General features: G+C 41.3%; 1 protein-coding gene across 1 annotated transcript in view; it reads left to right on the top strand.

Moving 5' to 3' along the window:
* Window positions 1-16722, top strand: part of LOC111963451 (EH domain-containing protein 4) — a 43816-nt gene that overhangs the window by 20190 nt on the left and 6904 nt on the right. The window contains exons 4-5 of the mRNA XM_023986900.2: window positions 6168-6580; window positions 8338-8502. Coding sequence (XP_023842668.1) covers window positions 6168-6580; window positions 8338-8502 — 578 coding nt within the window. The remainder of the gene's footprint in view (window positions 1-6167; window positions 6581-8337; window positions 8503-16722) is intronic.

Consider the following 16722-nt stretch of genomic DNA (forward strand, 5'->3'; position numbering starts at 1 on the left):
CGTTCCATCGCATTTCTGAAGACAAAGGAATTCTCCAGTTGAAACATTATTGAAGATTTATGTTAAAAACATCCTAAAGATTGATTCTATACATCGTTTGACATGTTTCTACGAACTGTAATGGAATCTTTTGACTTTTCGTCTGACCTGCGCATCATCAATTTGGATTTTGGAACTAAAGGCGCGAACAAAAAGGAGGTATTTAAACAAATGATGGACGTTATCGAACATAACTGGGATTCCTGGGTGTGCATTCTGATGAAGATCATCAAAGGTAAGTGAATATTAATAATAGTATTTCTGACTTCTGTTGACTCCACAACATGGCGGAAATCTGTATGGCTTGTTTAGGCTCTGAGCGCTGTACTCAGATTATTGCATGGTGTGCTTTTTCCGTAAAGTATTTTTGAAATCTGACACAGCGGTTGCATTAAGGAGAAGTTTATCTAAAGTTCCATGTATAATACTTCTATTTTTTATCAATGTTTATTATGAGTATTTCTGTAAATTGATGTGACTGCAAAATCAGCGGATGATTTGGAAGCAAAACATTACTGAACATAACGCGCCAATGTAAACTAAGATTTTTGGATATAAATATGAACTTTATCGAACAAAACATACATGTATTGTGTAACATGAAGTCCTATGAGTGTCATCTGATGAAGATCATCAAAGGTTAGTGATTAATTTTATCTCTATTTCTACTTTTTGTGACTCCTCTCTTTGGCTGTAAAAATGGGTGTGTTTTTCTGTGACTAGGTACTGACCTAACATAATCGTTTGGTGTGATTTCGTCGTAAAGCTTTTTTGAAATCGGACACTGTGGCTGGATTTACAACAAGTTTATCTTTAAAATGGTGTAAAATACTTGTATGTTTGAGGAATTTTAATTATGAGATTTCTGTTTGAATTTGGTGCCCTGCACTTTCACTGGCTGTTGTCAAGTCAATCCCGTTAACGGGATCTCAGCCATAAGAAGTTAACTTCTTGACGCTACGGATCCCGTTACCGGGATCATTTATCAACAACAACCGCTAAACTGCAGAGCGCCAAATTAAAAAAATAAAAACAAAAAATATTTATAATCATGAAATCACAAGTGAAATATACCAAAACACGGCTTAGCTTGTTGTTAATCCACCTATCGTGTCAGATTTTGAAAATATGCTTTACAGCGAAAGTAATCCAACCGTTTGAGTTTATCAATCACTAGACAAAACACTAAGAACCGCTAGCCTTAAATTACCTTGATCACGAAAGTCAGAAAAGCAATAAAATTAATCGCTTACCTTTGATAATCTTCGGATGTTTGTACTCACGAGACTCCCAGTTACACAATAAATGTTATTTTTGTTCGATAAAGATTAGTTTTATAACCAAAAACCGCCATTTGGTTTGCGCGTTATGTTCAGAAAACCACAGGCTCGTTCCAGTCCTGAAGGCGAGGGCCGACAAATTTCAAAAAGTATCCGTAATGTTCGTAGAAACATGTCAAAGGTTTTTTATAATCAATCCTCAGCTTGTTTTTAACATACATAATCGATAATATTTCAACCGGACGGTAACCTATTCAATACTACAGAGAAAGAAAATGTTGAACTACATCTGTCGCGTGCAGGAACTAATCAAAGGACACCTGACGCGTTTAGAAAAATCTCGCTAATTTTTTAAAAGAAAAGCTTGAAACTGTCTAAAGCCTGGTCACAGCCTAAGGAAGCCATTGGAAAAGGAATCTGGTTGATACCCCTTTAAATGGAGGGGCAGGCAACGGAACAGCGTTTGTTTTGGGGTTTTTTCAAATGAAAGGCTCTTCCGGGTTGGATTTCCTCAGGTTTTCGCCTGCAAAATCAGTTCTGTTATACTCACAGACAATATTTTGACAGTTTTGGAAACTTTGGAGTGTTTTCTATCCTAATCTGTCAATTATATGCATATTCTAGCATCTGCCCCTGAGAAATAGTCCGTTTACCAAATTCAAAACAACAGAAATCCCATAATTAAAATTCCTCAAACATACATGTATTTTACACCATTTTAAAGATACACTTGTTGTAAATCCAGCCACAGTGTCCGATTTCAAAAAGGCTTTACGACCAAAGCAAATCAAACGATTATGTTATGTGAGTGACTATTCACAGAATAACACAGCCATTTTTCCAGCCAAAGGGAGGCTTCACAAAAAGCAGAAATATAGATAAAAATAATCACTAACCTTTGATCTTCATCAGATGACACTCATAGGACTTCATGTTACACAATACATGTATGTTTTGTTCGGTAAAGTTCATATTTATATCCAAAGATCTGAGTTTACATTGGCGCCTTACGTTCAGAAGTTCCAAAACATCCTTTGATTTTGCAGAGAGCCACATCAATTTACAGGAATACTCATAATAAACATTGCTAAAAGATACAACTGTTATGCATGGAATTTTAGATGCACTTCTCCTTAATGCAACCGCTGTGTCAGATTTCAAAAATACTTTACGGAAAAAGCAAACCATGCAATAATCTGAGTCGGCGCTCAGAGCCCAATCAAGACACATATATCCGCCATATTATGCAATCAACAAAATTCATAAATTGCATTATAAATCTTCACTTACATCATCAGAATGATGATCATCAGAATGCACTCCCAGGACTCCCACTTCCACAAGAAATGTTTGTTTTGTTCGGTAATGTCCATCATTTACTGTCCAAATAGCTACTTTTGTTAGGCGTTTTAGTAAACAAATCCAAAGTCACGAAGCGCGTTCACTAAAAGCAGACGAAATGTCAAAAAAGTTCAGTAACAGTCAGTAGAAACATGTCAAACGATGTATTGAATCAATCTTTAGGAAGTTTTTTAACATAATTCTCAATAATGTTCAACCGGAGAATTCCTTTTGTCCTTCAGAAAAGCAAATGGAATGGGAGCGAAAACTCTCATGTGAACGCACATGGTCAGTTGTGGCTGCTGGCATACCTCTGACTCATTCCACTCTCATTCGTCCCCACTTCACAGTAGAAGCATCAGACAAAAGTCTCGAAAGAACTGTTGACATTAGTGGAGCCTTAGGAAGTGCAACATTTCCAATATCCACCTGATCTTCAATAGGAGCTGAGTTGAAAATCGACAAACCTCAGATTTCCCACTTCCTGGTCGGATTTTCTCAGGTTTTTGCCTGCCATATGAGTTCTGTTATACTCACAGACATCATTTCAAACAGTTTTAGAAAACTTCAGAGTGTTTTCTATCCAAATCTACTAATAACATGCATATTCTAGCTTTTATGGCTTTGTAGCAGGCTGTTTACTCTGGGCATGCTTTTCCATCCGGACGTGAAAATACTGCCCCTACCCCAAAGAAGTTAAACAGCTTGGAAATTCCCGAAAATGATGTCATGGCTTTAGAGGCTTCTGATAGGCTAACTGACATAATTTGAGTCAATTGTTGGTGTATTTCAAGGCCTACCTTTAAACTCAGTGCCTCTTTGCTTGACATCATGGGAAAATCTAAAGAAATCAGCCAAGACCTTCACAAGTCTGGTTCACCCTTGGGAGCAATTTCCGAACGCTTGAAGGTACCATGTTCATCTGTACAAACAATAGTACGCAAGTGTATAAACACCATGGGACCACACAGCCCGCATACCGTCAGGAAGGAGACTCGTTCTGTCTCCTAGAGATGAACGTACTTTGGTGCGAAAAGTGCAAATCAATCCCAGAACAACAGCAAAGGACCTTGTGAAGATGCTGGGGAAACCGGTTCAAAAGTATCTATATCCACAGTAAAACGAGTCTATATTACATAACCTGAAAGGCCGCTCAGCAAGAAAGAAGCCCCTGCTCCAAAACCATCATAAAAAAGTCAGACTACGGTTTGCAACTGCACATGGGGATAAAGATCGTACTTTTTGGAGAAATGTCCTCTGGTCTGATGAAACAAAAATAGAACTGTTCGGCCATAATGACCATCATTATGTTTGGAGGAAAAAGGGGGAGGCTTGCAAGCCGAAGAACACCATCCCAACCGTGATGCACGGGGGTGGCAGCATCATGTTGTGGGGGTGCTTTGCTGCAGGAGAGACTGGTGCACTTCACAAAATAGATGGCATCATGAGGAATGAAAATTATGTGGATATATTGAAGCAACTACTCAAGACATCAGTCAGGAAGTTAAAGCTTGGTCGCAAATGAGTCTTCCAAATGTACAATGACCCTAAGCATACTTCCAAAGTTGTGGCAAAATGGCTTAAAGACAACAAAGTCAAGGTATTGGAATGGCCATCACAAAGCCCTGACCTCAATCCCATAGAACATTTGTGGGCAGAACTGAAAAAGCATGTATGAGCAAGGAGGCCTACAAACCTGACTCAGTTACACCAGCTCTGTCAGGAGGAATGGGCCAAAATTCACCCAACTTATTGTGGGAAGCTTGTGGAAGGCTACCCAAAACATTTGACCCAAGTTAAACAATTTAAAGGTAATGCTACCAAATACTAATTGAGTGTGTGAACTTCTGACCCACTGGGAATGTGATGAAAGAAATAAAAGCTGAAATAAATAATTCTCTACTATTATTCTGACATTTCGAATTCTTATAATAAAGTGGTGATCCTAACTGACCTAAGACAGGGAATTTTTACTAGGAATAAATGTCAGGAATTGTGAAAAACTGAGTTTAAATGTATTTGGCTAAGGTGTATGTAAACTTCTGGCTTCAACTAATTACCTCATACCTTTGCACATCGACTCGGTACTGGTACTCCCGTGTATATAGCCAAGTTATCATTACTCATTATTTATTATTAGGTTTTTTGTCTTTTTAATTATTTCCCCCCKAAAAATTCTCTGCATTGTTGGGAAGGGCCCGTAAGTAAGCATTTCACTGTTGGTCTACACCTGTTGTTTATGAAGCATGTGATTAATAACATTTTAATTGTATTTGTTAGCAACACATGTATTCATTAAACTACATTTCCCTTTCTACTCAAAGGCGACTCTGTTTTCCTTCCAAAATTAAACCACAATTATTTAAGATGATCATTCATTGTCTATTCAAGAAAATAACAGTAGTCCTACTCTTCCATGCAGGCAATCATGTGATTTAAATGTCCTTTTCACAAAGTAATGGAAACATTTGAGTAAATGGGGGATACAAAGTATATTGAAAGCAGGTGATCCACACAGGTGTGGTTCCTGAGTTAATTAACATCACATCATTGCCCCCATCTACAAGGCTTGAGTGGTAATTTAATTGTTTGATGAGCATTAAAACGATGTCACCAGATCTCAACCCAATTGAACACTTATGGGTGATTCTGGAGTGGCGCAAAGACAACGTTTTCCACCGCCATCAACAAAACACCAAATTATGGAATTTCTTGTGGAAGAATAGAGTTGTATCCCTCCGTTAGAGTTCCAGACATTTGTAGAATCTGTGCCAAGGTGCATTGAAGCTGTTCTGGCTCGTGGTGGCCCATCGCCCTATTAAGACACTATGTTGGTGTTTTCTTTATTTTGGCAGTTACCTGTATATATGCATACTTTTTACTGGCGACCTTCTAAAATACCGGTACTTGTCAATGAGCCAAAGCATATATATAAAAGGAGTGCCACAGCTGCCACATGCACATTATTTAACCTGTATCTGTAGGCTAGTGTATCGGTACCTTGGTGTGTATTTTGTCTAAAAGTAGGTAAACACTCATTCTATTGGGTAAATACTTATTCTATTGGGTAAACACTCATTCTATTGGGTAAACACTCATTCTATTGGGTAAATACTCATTCTATTGGGTAAACACTCATTCTGTTTCAGGATGCCCATAGTGTAGTCAATATCAAAGATGCTGATTGGCTGTTGTATAAACACTAGTGGTGACTTTTAGATAGTTCTTTCACACTTGGGCCGCTGTAGCGCTCTTAGTTAGAGGACATATAAACATCTAGTGTTTGATTTGTGGCTGATATTTGTTTGCGTTACATCTTTCTTTTCAAGTCCAGGAAATCATCGCACTCTAATAGATTGTAAATCAAATGTTCTGCAGACAAAAGACTACAAACAATAGCAGAACAGCTGAATATCGGTTGTAATTATTGTTAATACAACAATGATACTACTTCAATGTTGGCTGAGCGTCATGATTGTAATATTGTTTGTTTTTCCCGCTCAACAGGCTATGATTTCTCTGAGGTGCTGCGATGGTTCGGAGAGCGGGTGGACCGCATCATCCTGCTCTTCGACGCCCACAAACTGGACATCTCAGACGAGTTCTCTGAGGCTATCAAGGCTTTCCGTGGCCAGGACGACAAGATCCGCGTGGTGCTGAACAAGGCTGACCAGGTGGACAGCCAGCAGCTAATGAGGGTCTACGGAGCTCTGATGTGGTCCCTTGGGAAAGTCATCAACACACCCGAGGTGGTGAGGGTCTACCTGGGCTCATTCTGGGCCAAGCCCCTGCAGAACACTGAGAACCGGAGGCTCTTTGAGGCAGAGGCCCAGGACCTCTTCAAGGACATCCAGGGCCTGCCCCGGAACGCTGCCTTACGCAAACTCAATGACCTCATCAAACGGGCTCGACTTGCTAAGGTAAGGTGTTACTGTAACTGTACTCCCCCAGTACCTACTCTGCCTTGCCCATTCTTGTGCTGTCCCTGGAGGCCAATAGTCCTAATAAGACCCATGTCTCTACTAGTGATTGGGGGGGGGGATTATACAGTTACATATCGCAATATTGTTTTGGACAATATTATATATACTTTGACTCGATTTGTAAAATATTTAAAAAATTTGCTCAGCTAGCGCTAGTCGGCTGTACAGTACCTTTGCAAAAATGTTTCATCCTATAACTTGTTCTCTATCTTTTTAATTAGTGAGCCAACATGTTTTCAGCACCATTAATTTCCATGACTGATCAAAACAAATTTTACAATGCTATCTCATCTCTCTGCAGGAGACATAGTGTGCAATATGTTTGGAACATCAAATCGCAGTAGAACCGCAGTATCGAATTGCAATAAATATAGAATCGTGAGAATCYCTATACATATTGTATAGGCACTTAAGTGTGCTTAAGATCCCAGACTACATCTTTAAGTCTGACCATGTGGTCTTACACCTGTGTTGTTTTTGGCCTGTTGTGCAACATGAACACTTCCTCTGGGATCCCTGGTTTCCAGTATTTCCATTCAGACTGGTACTTAAGTCTCCCTGCAGCACACAGAGCAATTTATCCAGAACAGAGGAGGGCCATTCCTCAGAGTGTACCCTTATCTCTTCCGCAATATTTTCCAACTGGCCAGACAAACAGAAATCCAGCAGCTCTCCACGTTACTTCCTGCTATGCTGAGAGTTTGTGAGACCATGTGAGGTAGTAAAGCACTCAGTCCGTACACCCAGGTTGGCCCTGTCGGTCTCGGTCGCCCCCCACCCCTGGTCAGAGAGGAATGTATGAAGTTCTGAAAAAAACCAAGGCCCATATTTACCCACCCTCTGAACCTCTTCCTGCCTGCCTGCCTGCCTGCCTGTAAGCACTGGCACTCCAGCACCATAGTGTTTACGCCAACCCTGTCTGTCTCTGTCCGTCCGTCTGTTTGCCCATCCCACAATGCCTGCCTGCTTCCAAGAGGAATAAACATTCTCATATTCTCTGGAAACTAAAAGGCACAACCTTACTTTATCCCCAGGAGCGAACTTCCTCCCAACCCTACTTTATTGAGGAAATGATTGTGTAAACACCGGTGTTGTTGAATGTTCCCCCTGGCTAGGACATTTACAAGGTGGAGTCGCACTTGCAAACATGAGGAACATATTGATAACCCTGCTGGTCCAACAATGCTTGGAGGTTGAAGGAACCTGGTGAATGAATGCAATCAGCTTCTAATCTGATGTATTCTGTTTTAACKCACCTTATCATTTCCCCTTATACAATTTCAGTTCACAAATACACTGTACAAGTCTCATCAACAGGGTCGTCGTTMATAATGGCTGTCCCTGGCCGTGACCCCATTCTCTGAGGGTGTCTCCGGGGGAGTTGCGACAGCGAAAAACACATTTCCAATTCACACATGCGTATACACACTTGTAGATGTGTGAAATAGGACAAATGTAATCACCCACCAAATCATTATTATTATTATTATTATGAAACCAGATGAAAATATCAAGCATGGAGACGGAAGAATACCACAGAGATGTAGACAAAAGTTGTATCAAAAGCATCATGACCTCATACATACAGTGTAATATAACCTTATTTGAATATGTGGAAATCTGGAAATTACATAAATAGACAAGTGGTTCAGGCTTGACCATACTAATACTCTCTCTCGACATCTCTCCCATAGGTGCATGCCTACATCATCAGCTACCTGAAGAAAGAGATGCCGTCGTTGTTTGGGAAGGAGAAGAAGAAAGAGGAACTGATCATAAGACTTCCTGAGATCTACACCATACTGCAGAGAGAGCACCACATCTCCCCTGGAGACTTTCCCAATGTCGTCAAGATGCAGGTCAGCTGGGTTACTATGCCCCCCACCTTCAGAATAATTAATATGGCTACGTCCAAAATGGCACCCTATTCCCCTGCACTACTTTTGACCAGAGCCCTGATCAAAGTTAGTGCACAAAAAAAAGAATAGGGTGCCATTTGGGACACTAGGTAGGTAGCCTAGTGGTTAGAGCATTGGACTTGTAACCGAAAGGTTGCAAGATCAAATCCCTGAGCTGACAAGGTAAAAATCTGTTGTTCTGCCCCTGAAGGCTGTTAACCCACTGTTCCTAGGCCATCATTGAAAATAAGAATTTGTTCTTAACTGACTTGCCTAGTTAAATAAAAACATCATAGGTTTTTATCTAGGTGCAACTCAGTGGCTCATCTGAAATGCAGAGTATTATCAAATACTGTATGTACCCATAGTACTTTCAGTCATCTTGCATACCTCAACACGAGTAGTGAAATATACTTGCAGATACAAGTAAAGGGATAGATGGAGGGTGCAGATCTRAAATCCATCTCCACCCTTTTCTTTAACATCAACAGTTCATCAAAACTCATCATTGGGCATCGTTTAGCACTGCTGGACGTTGCCATCCAGTTAAAAGCGAGAGACGGCCACACCTGGCACCTCCCCAGCTCTGTGTGAAAGCAGCTGTTTTCTGTCAGCTACAGAGAGTAGAGCGAGCTAGGCGTCAAAGGCAGACTGAGCCTGGCTTTGGATTAGGAAGGGAAAAGCTCAACTCGTTGAACATAGAGAATCACCACAGCACTTGAAGTGAGAACAGTGCAGCTGGTTGTGAGACATTGTCTTGAGAGAATGCTCCACTATTGATCAGTGTAGTGTGTACTGGTCCCTGAGGAGGACTGTAATTCCCTGTCCTGTTATTGTGTGTTGAGGAGAGGGACCACCTGCCATAGTCTCAAATTTCTCTGCTTTTTAGTCATGGGTGTTTACTTAACAAAATGTTCAACACAGCACCGCCGAGACCTGAGACCTTAAGCCAATGTAACCGTTACATATCCTTTGGTCATCCCACCCTAATCCTAGCCCTGATATGACTGTAGGATCCATTAGACACCACAATAATGGAGTCAGATCAGGGAAAGCCTAATCCCTGCTTTACATATGTGGCCTAGAAGTTTCCTCATATATGACAATGGACAGCTCATGGACTCCCAAGTTAGTCAGGGTCAATATACACTACATGACCACAAGTATGTGGACACCTGCTCGTCGAACATCTCATTCCAAAATCATGGTAATTAATATGGAGTTGGTTCCGATTTGCTGCTATAATAGCCTCCACTCTTCTGGYAAGGCTTTCCACTAGATGTTGAAATATTGCTGCGGGGAATTTCTTCCATTCAGCCACAAGAGCATTCGTGAGGTCGGGCACTGGTGTTGGGCGATTAGGCCAGGCTCGCAGTCGGCGTTCCAATTCATCCCAAAGGTGTTCGATGGGGTTGATGTCAGGGCTCTGGGCAGGCTAGTCAAGTTCTTCCACACCGATCTCAACAAACTATTTCTGAATGGACCTCGATTTGTGCACGGGGGCATTGTCATGCTGAAACAGGGAAGGGCCTTCCCTAAACTGTTGCCACAAAATGGAAGCACAGAATTGTCTAGAATGTCATTGTATGCTGTAGCGTTAACATTTCACTTCACTGGATCTAAGGGGCCTAGCCCAAACCATGAAAAACAGCCCCAGACCAGTTTTTTTTTTTTAAGTAAGAAAATATTTAATATTTTTTTAAATAAAAAGTAGAATAAACCAAAGTTAATTTTTTATTTCACCTTTTATTTATTTAGTTGAGAACAAGTTCTCATTTCCAACTGCGACCTGGCCAAGATAAAGCAAAGCAGTTCGACACATACAACAACACAGAGTTACACATGGAATAAACAAACATATAGTCAATAATACAGTAGGAAAAAAGTATATATACAGTATGTGCAAATGAGGTAGGATAAGGGATGTAAGGCAATAAATAGGCCATGGTGGCGAAGTAATTACAATATAGCTATTAAACATTGGAATGGTAGATGTTCAGAAGATGAATGTGCAAGTAGAGATACTGGGGTGCAAAGGAGCAAGATAAATAAATAAATACAGTATGGGGYTGAGGTAGTTGGATGGGCTATGTACAGGTGCAGTGATCTGTGAGCTGCTCTGACAGCTGGTGCTTTAAGCTAGTGAGGGAGATATGAGTCTCCAGCTTCAGTGATTTTTGCAGTTCGTTCCAGTCATTGGCAGCAGAGAACTGGAAGGAAAGGCGGCCAAAGGAAGAATTGGCTTTGTGGGTGACCAGTGATGCTGGAGCGCGTGCTACAGGTGGGTGCTGCTATGGTGACCAGTGAGCTGAGTTAAGGTGGGGCTTTACCTAGCAGAGACTTGTAGATGACCTGGAGCCAGTGGGTTTGTCGACGAGTATGAAGCGATAGCCACAGGTCGCAGTGGTGGGTAGTATATGGGGTTTTGGTGACAAAACGGATGGCACTGTGATAGACTGCATCCAATTTGTTGAGTAGAGTGTTGGGGGCTATTTTGTAAATGACATCGCCAAAGTCGAGGATCGTTAGGATGGTCAGTTTTACGAGGGTATGTTTGGCAGCATGAGTGAAGGATGCTTTGTTGCGAAATAGGAAGCCGATTCTAGATTTAATTTTGGATTGGAGATGCTTAATGTGAGTCTGGAAGAAGAGTTTACAGTCTAACCAGACACCTAGGTATTTGTAGTTGTCCACATATTCTAAGTCAGAACCGTCCAGAGTAGTGATGCTGGACGGGCGGGTAGGTGCAGGCAGCGATCGGTTGAAGAGCATGCATTTAGTTTTACTTGCATTTAAGAGCAGTTGGAGGCCACGGAAGGAGAGTTGTATMGCATTGAAGCTCGTCTGTAGGTTAGTTAACACAGTGTCCAAGGAAGTGCCAGAGGTATACAGAATGGTGTCGTCTGCATAGAGGTGGATCAGAGAATCACCAGCAGCAAGAGCAACGTCATTGATGTATACAGAGGAGAGAGTCGGCCCGAACATTGAACCCTGTGGCACCCCCATATAGACTGCCAGAGGTCCGGACAACAGGCCCTCCGATTTGACACACTGAACTTTGTCTGAGAAGTAGTTGGTGAACCAGGCGAGGCAATCATTTGAGAAACCAAGGCTGTTGAGTCTGCCAATAAGAATGTGGTGATTGACAGAGTCGAAAGGCTTGGCCAGGTCGCTGAATACGGCTGCACAGTAATGTCTCTTATCGATGGTGGTTATGATATCGTTTAGGACCTTGAGCGTGGCTGAGGTGCACCCATGACCAGCTCTGAAACTAGATTGCATAGCGGAGAAGGTACGGTGGAATTCGAAATGATCGGTGATCTGTTTGTTAACTTGGCTTTCGAAGACCTTAGAAAGGCAGGGTAGGATACATATAGGTCTGTAGCAGTTTGGGTCTAGAGTAAGCAGGTCTGACCGATTCTTATTTTTCAACACCGATACCGATTATTGGAGGACCAAAAAAGCCGATACCGATTAATCGGCCGATTTAAAATAAAAAATAAAAACAATAAAAAATTTTTTTTTTTTTTTTATATATATAGATTTTTTTTTAATGTTTTGTAATAATGACAATTACAACAATACTGAATGAACACTTATTTTAACTTAATATAATACATAAATAAAATCATTTAGCCTCAAATAAATAATGAAACATGTTCAATTTGGTTTAATAATGCAAAACAAAGTGTTGGAGAAGAAAGTAAAATGCATATGTGCCATGTAGAAGCTAACGTTTAAGTTCCTTGCTCAGAACATTAGAACATATGAAAGCTTGTGGTTCCTTTTAACATGAGTCTTCATATTTCCCAGGTAAGAAGTTTTAGGTTTGTAGTTATTTAGGAATTATAGGACTATTTCTCTCTCTACCATTTGTATTCATAATACCTTTGGACTATTGGATGTTCTTATAGGCACTTTAGTATTGCCAGTGTAACAGTATAGCTTGCTCCATCCTCCCTCGCGCCGCTCCTGGGCTCGAACCAGGGAACACATCGACAACAGTCAGCCACGAAGCAGCGTTACCATGCGAGAGCAGGGGAACAACTACTCCAAGTCTCAGAGCGAGTGGCGTTTGAAACGCTATTAGCGCGCACTCCACTAACTAGTTAGCCATTTCACATCGGTTACACCAGCCTAATCTCGGTAGTTGATAGGCTTGAAGTCATAAACAGTGCAATGCTTGAAGCATTGCGAAGAGCTGCTGGCAAAACGCAGAAAGTGCTGTTTGAATGAATGCTTACGAGCCTGCTGGTGCCTACCATCGCTCAGTCAGACTGCTCTATCAAATCATAGATTAATTTCGTAACATAATAACACACAGAAATACGAGCTTGGGTCATTAATATGGTCGAATCCGGAAACTATCATCTCGAAAACAAGAACGTTTTATTCTTTCAGTGAAATACGGAACCGTTCCGTATTTTATCTAACGGGTGGCATCCAAAGTCTAAATATACTGTTACATTGACAACCTTAAATGTTATGTCATAATATGTACATATTCTGGCAAATTAGTTCGCAATGACCAGGCGGCCAAACTGTTTGCATATACCCTGACTCTGCGTGCAATGAATGCAAAAGAAGTGACACAATTTCACCTGGTTAATATTGCCTGTAACCTGGATTTCTTTTAGCTAAATATGCAGGTTTAAAAAATATATACTTCTGTGTATTGATTTTAAGAAAGGCATTGATGTTTATGGTTAGGTACACGTGGAGCAACGACAGTCCTTTTTTGCGAATGCGCATGCTGTCGATTATATGCAACGCAGGACACACTAGATACACTAGTAATATCATCAACCATGTGTAGTTTAAACTAGTGATTATGATTGATTGATTTTAAAAAAAAAAGGCAAAATCGGCGTCCAAAATTACCGATTTCGATTGTTATGAAAACTTGAAATCGGCCCTAATTAATTGGCCATTCCGATTAATCGGTCGACCTCTAGTCTAGAGTGTCTAACCATTTGAAGAGGGGGATGACCGCGGCAGCTTTCCAGTCTTTGGGAATCTCAGACGATACGAAAGAGAGGTTGAACAGGCTAGTAATAGGGGTTGCAATTTTCGGCAGATAATTTTAGAAAGAGAGGGTCCAGATTGTCTAGCCCGGCTGATTTGTAGGGGTCCAGATTTTGCAGCTCTTTCAGACATCAGCTATCTGGATTTGGGTGAAGGAGAAATGGGGAGAACTGCGGGAGAGTTGCTGTGGGGGGTGGAGGGCTGTTGATCGGGGTAGGGGTAGCCAGGTGGAAAGCATGGCCAGCCGTAGAAAAATGCTTTTTGAAATTCTCAATTATAGTGGATTTATCGGTGGTGACAGTGTTTCCTAGCCTCAGTGCAGTGGGCAGCTGATGGGAGGTGCTCTTATTCTCCATGGACTTTACAGTGTCCCAGAACTTTTTTGAGTTTGTGCTACAGGATGCAAATTTCTGCTTGAAAAAGCTAGCCTTAGCTTTCCTAACTGCCTGTGTATATTAGTTCCTAACTTCCCTGAAAAGTTGCATATCACGGGGAATATTCGATGCTAATGCAGAACGCCACAGGATGTGGCATCCAAGTAACAAAAGTTACACAATAAAATAACAATAACGAGGCTTTATACAGGGTCAATGTGTGTGTGTGGGGGGGTACAGGTTAGTTGAGTTAATTGAGGTCATACAGTGCCTTGCAAAAGTATTCACCCCCGGCATTTTTCCTATTTTGTTGCAATACAACCTGRAATTTAAATTGMTTTTTTTATTTGGATTTCATGTAATGGACATACACAAAATAGTCCAAATTGGTGAAGTGAAATTTATAAATAGCTTGTTTCAAAAATTCAACAAAACAAAAACTGGAAAAGTGGTGCGTGCATATGTATTCACCCCCTTTTGTTATGAAGCCCCTAAATAAGATCTGGTGCAACCAATTACCTTCAGAAGTCACATAARTAGTTAGATTGCACACAGGTGGACTTTATTTAAGTGTCACATGATCTCAGTAGATATACGCCTGTGCTGCAAGGCCCCAGAGTCTGCAACACCACTAAGCAAGGGGCACCACCAAGCAAGCGGCACCATGAGACCAAGGAGCTCTCCAAACAGGTCAGGGACAAAGTTGTGGAGAAGTACAGATCAGGATTGGGTTAAAAAAATATATTGGAAACTTTGAACATCCCACGGAGCACCATTAAATCCATTTTTTTTTTTTATGGAAAGATTATGGCACAACAACAAACCTGCCAAGAGAGGGCCGCCCACCAGAACTCATGGACCAAGCAAAGAGGGCATTAATCAGAGGCAACAAAAAGACCAAAGATAACCCTGAAGGAGCTGCAAAGCTCCACAGCGGAGATTGGAGTATCTGTCCATAGGACCACTTTAAGCCGTACACTCCACAGAGTTGGGCTTTARGGAAGACTGGCCAGAAGAAATGCAACCCTGAGGGACCCCTGTGTTAAGGATCAGTGTTGCAGATGTGTTGTTGTTTAGTTGGAATTGGGTCCAGTAGACAGCTGATTGTTTTTCGAGATACAGGATAAAAAAACGTGGGTCTTTCCATTGATACGAGGTCATGGCAGTTCTGTGCAGACTCAGGACTACTGAGTTTTGGAGAAATAGCAATATTCAAGGAGGAGTTTGTAATTGTAATTATTATCGAATTATATTTTTGTTGAAGATGTTCGTGAATTCATCACTGCTGAAGTGAAGGCCAACCTCACTTGGGGAATGCTATTTTTTTTAGTTAGCTTTGCAACAGTATAAAAATAAATGTTGAATTTTTATTCTCCTCAATCAGGTTGGAAAATAGGCTGATCAGACATCAGTGACGGCTTTTCGATATTGCATGGTACTGTCTTTCCAAGCTAGTCGGAAGACTTCCTTTTTGGTGGAGTGCCATTTCCGTTCCAATTTTCTGGAAGCTTGCATCAGTGCTTGGGTAATTTCTGTATACCAGGGAGCTAGTTTCTTGTCAGACTTTTCTTCTTTTTTTTTGAGGTGTGATTGCATCTAGTGTATTACAAAGGTTAAGTTTAGATCCTTGGTTAGGTAGTTAACTGATTTTTGTACTCCCAACGTCCTTGGGTAGGTAGAGGGAGTCTGGAAGGGCATCAAGGAATCTTTTGGTTGTCTGAGAATTCATAGCGCAGCTTTTGATATTCCTTGGTTGGAGTCTAAGCAAATTATTTGTTGCCAACGTAAAAAGATGGTGATCCGATAGTCCAGAGTTATGAGGAAAAACATTTAGATACACAATATCTATTCCACAGGACAAAATAAGATCCAGGTTATGATTGTGGCAATGCGTAGGTCCTGAGACATGTTGGATAAAACCCACTGAGTCAATGGCTCCAAAAGTATTTTGGAGTAGGTCTATAGACTTCTCCATGTGWGTATTGAAGTCACCAAAAATGTGAATACTATCTCAAATCAAAATCAAATCAAATGTATTTATATAGCCCTTCGTACATCAGCTGATATCTCAAAGTGCTGTACAGAAACCCAGCCTATAACCCCAAACAGCAAGCAATGCAGGTGTAGAAGCACGGTGGCTAGGAAAAATTCCCTAGAAAGGCCAAAACCTAGGAAGAAACCTAGAGAGGAACCAGGCTATGAGGGGTGGCCAGTCCTCTTCTGGCTGTGCCGGGTGGAGATTATAACAGAACATGGCCACGATGTTCAATGTTCATAAATGACCAGCATGGTCAAGATAATAATCAATCATCAGTAGTTGTGTGAGGGTGCAAGCACCTCAGGAAGTATGTCAGTTGGTTGTTTTCATAGCAACAATCATAAGAGTATCTCTACCACGCTCCTCGCGGTCTCTAGAGAGTCTGAAAAAAACAGCAGGTCTGGGCGAGGTAAGACGTCCGGTAAACATGGCAGGGTTCCAAGCCGCAGGCAGAACAGTTGGACAGGTGGACTGGGGACAGCAAAGGAGTCCGTCAGGTCGTCCTAAGGCATTGGTCCTAGGGCTTCAGGTCTTCCGAGAGAGAGAGAAGAGAAAGAGGAAAGAGAGAATTAGAGTGAGGCATATTTAAATTCACAACGGACACTCGATTAAGACAGGACTAAGTACTTCCACGATATAACAACTGACCCACCGCCCCCCGACTACATAAACTAGGCAGCATACAATACTTGGAGGCTGAGACAGGAGGTGTCAGGAGACACTGTGGCCCATCCGATGATACCC

The sequence above is a fragment of the Salvelinus sp. IW2-2015 genome, linkage group LG4q.2, assembly GCF_002910315.2.
Source record: "Salvelinus sp. IW2-2015 linkage group LG4q.2, ASM291031v2, whole genome shotgun sequence".
Taxonomy (NCBI): Eukaryota; Metazoa; Chordata; class Actinopteri; order Salmoniformes; family Salmonidae; genus Salvelinus; species Salvelinus sp. IW2-2015.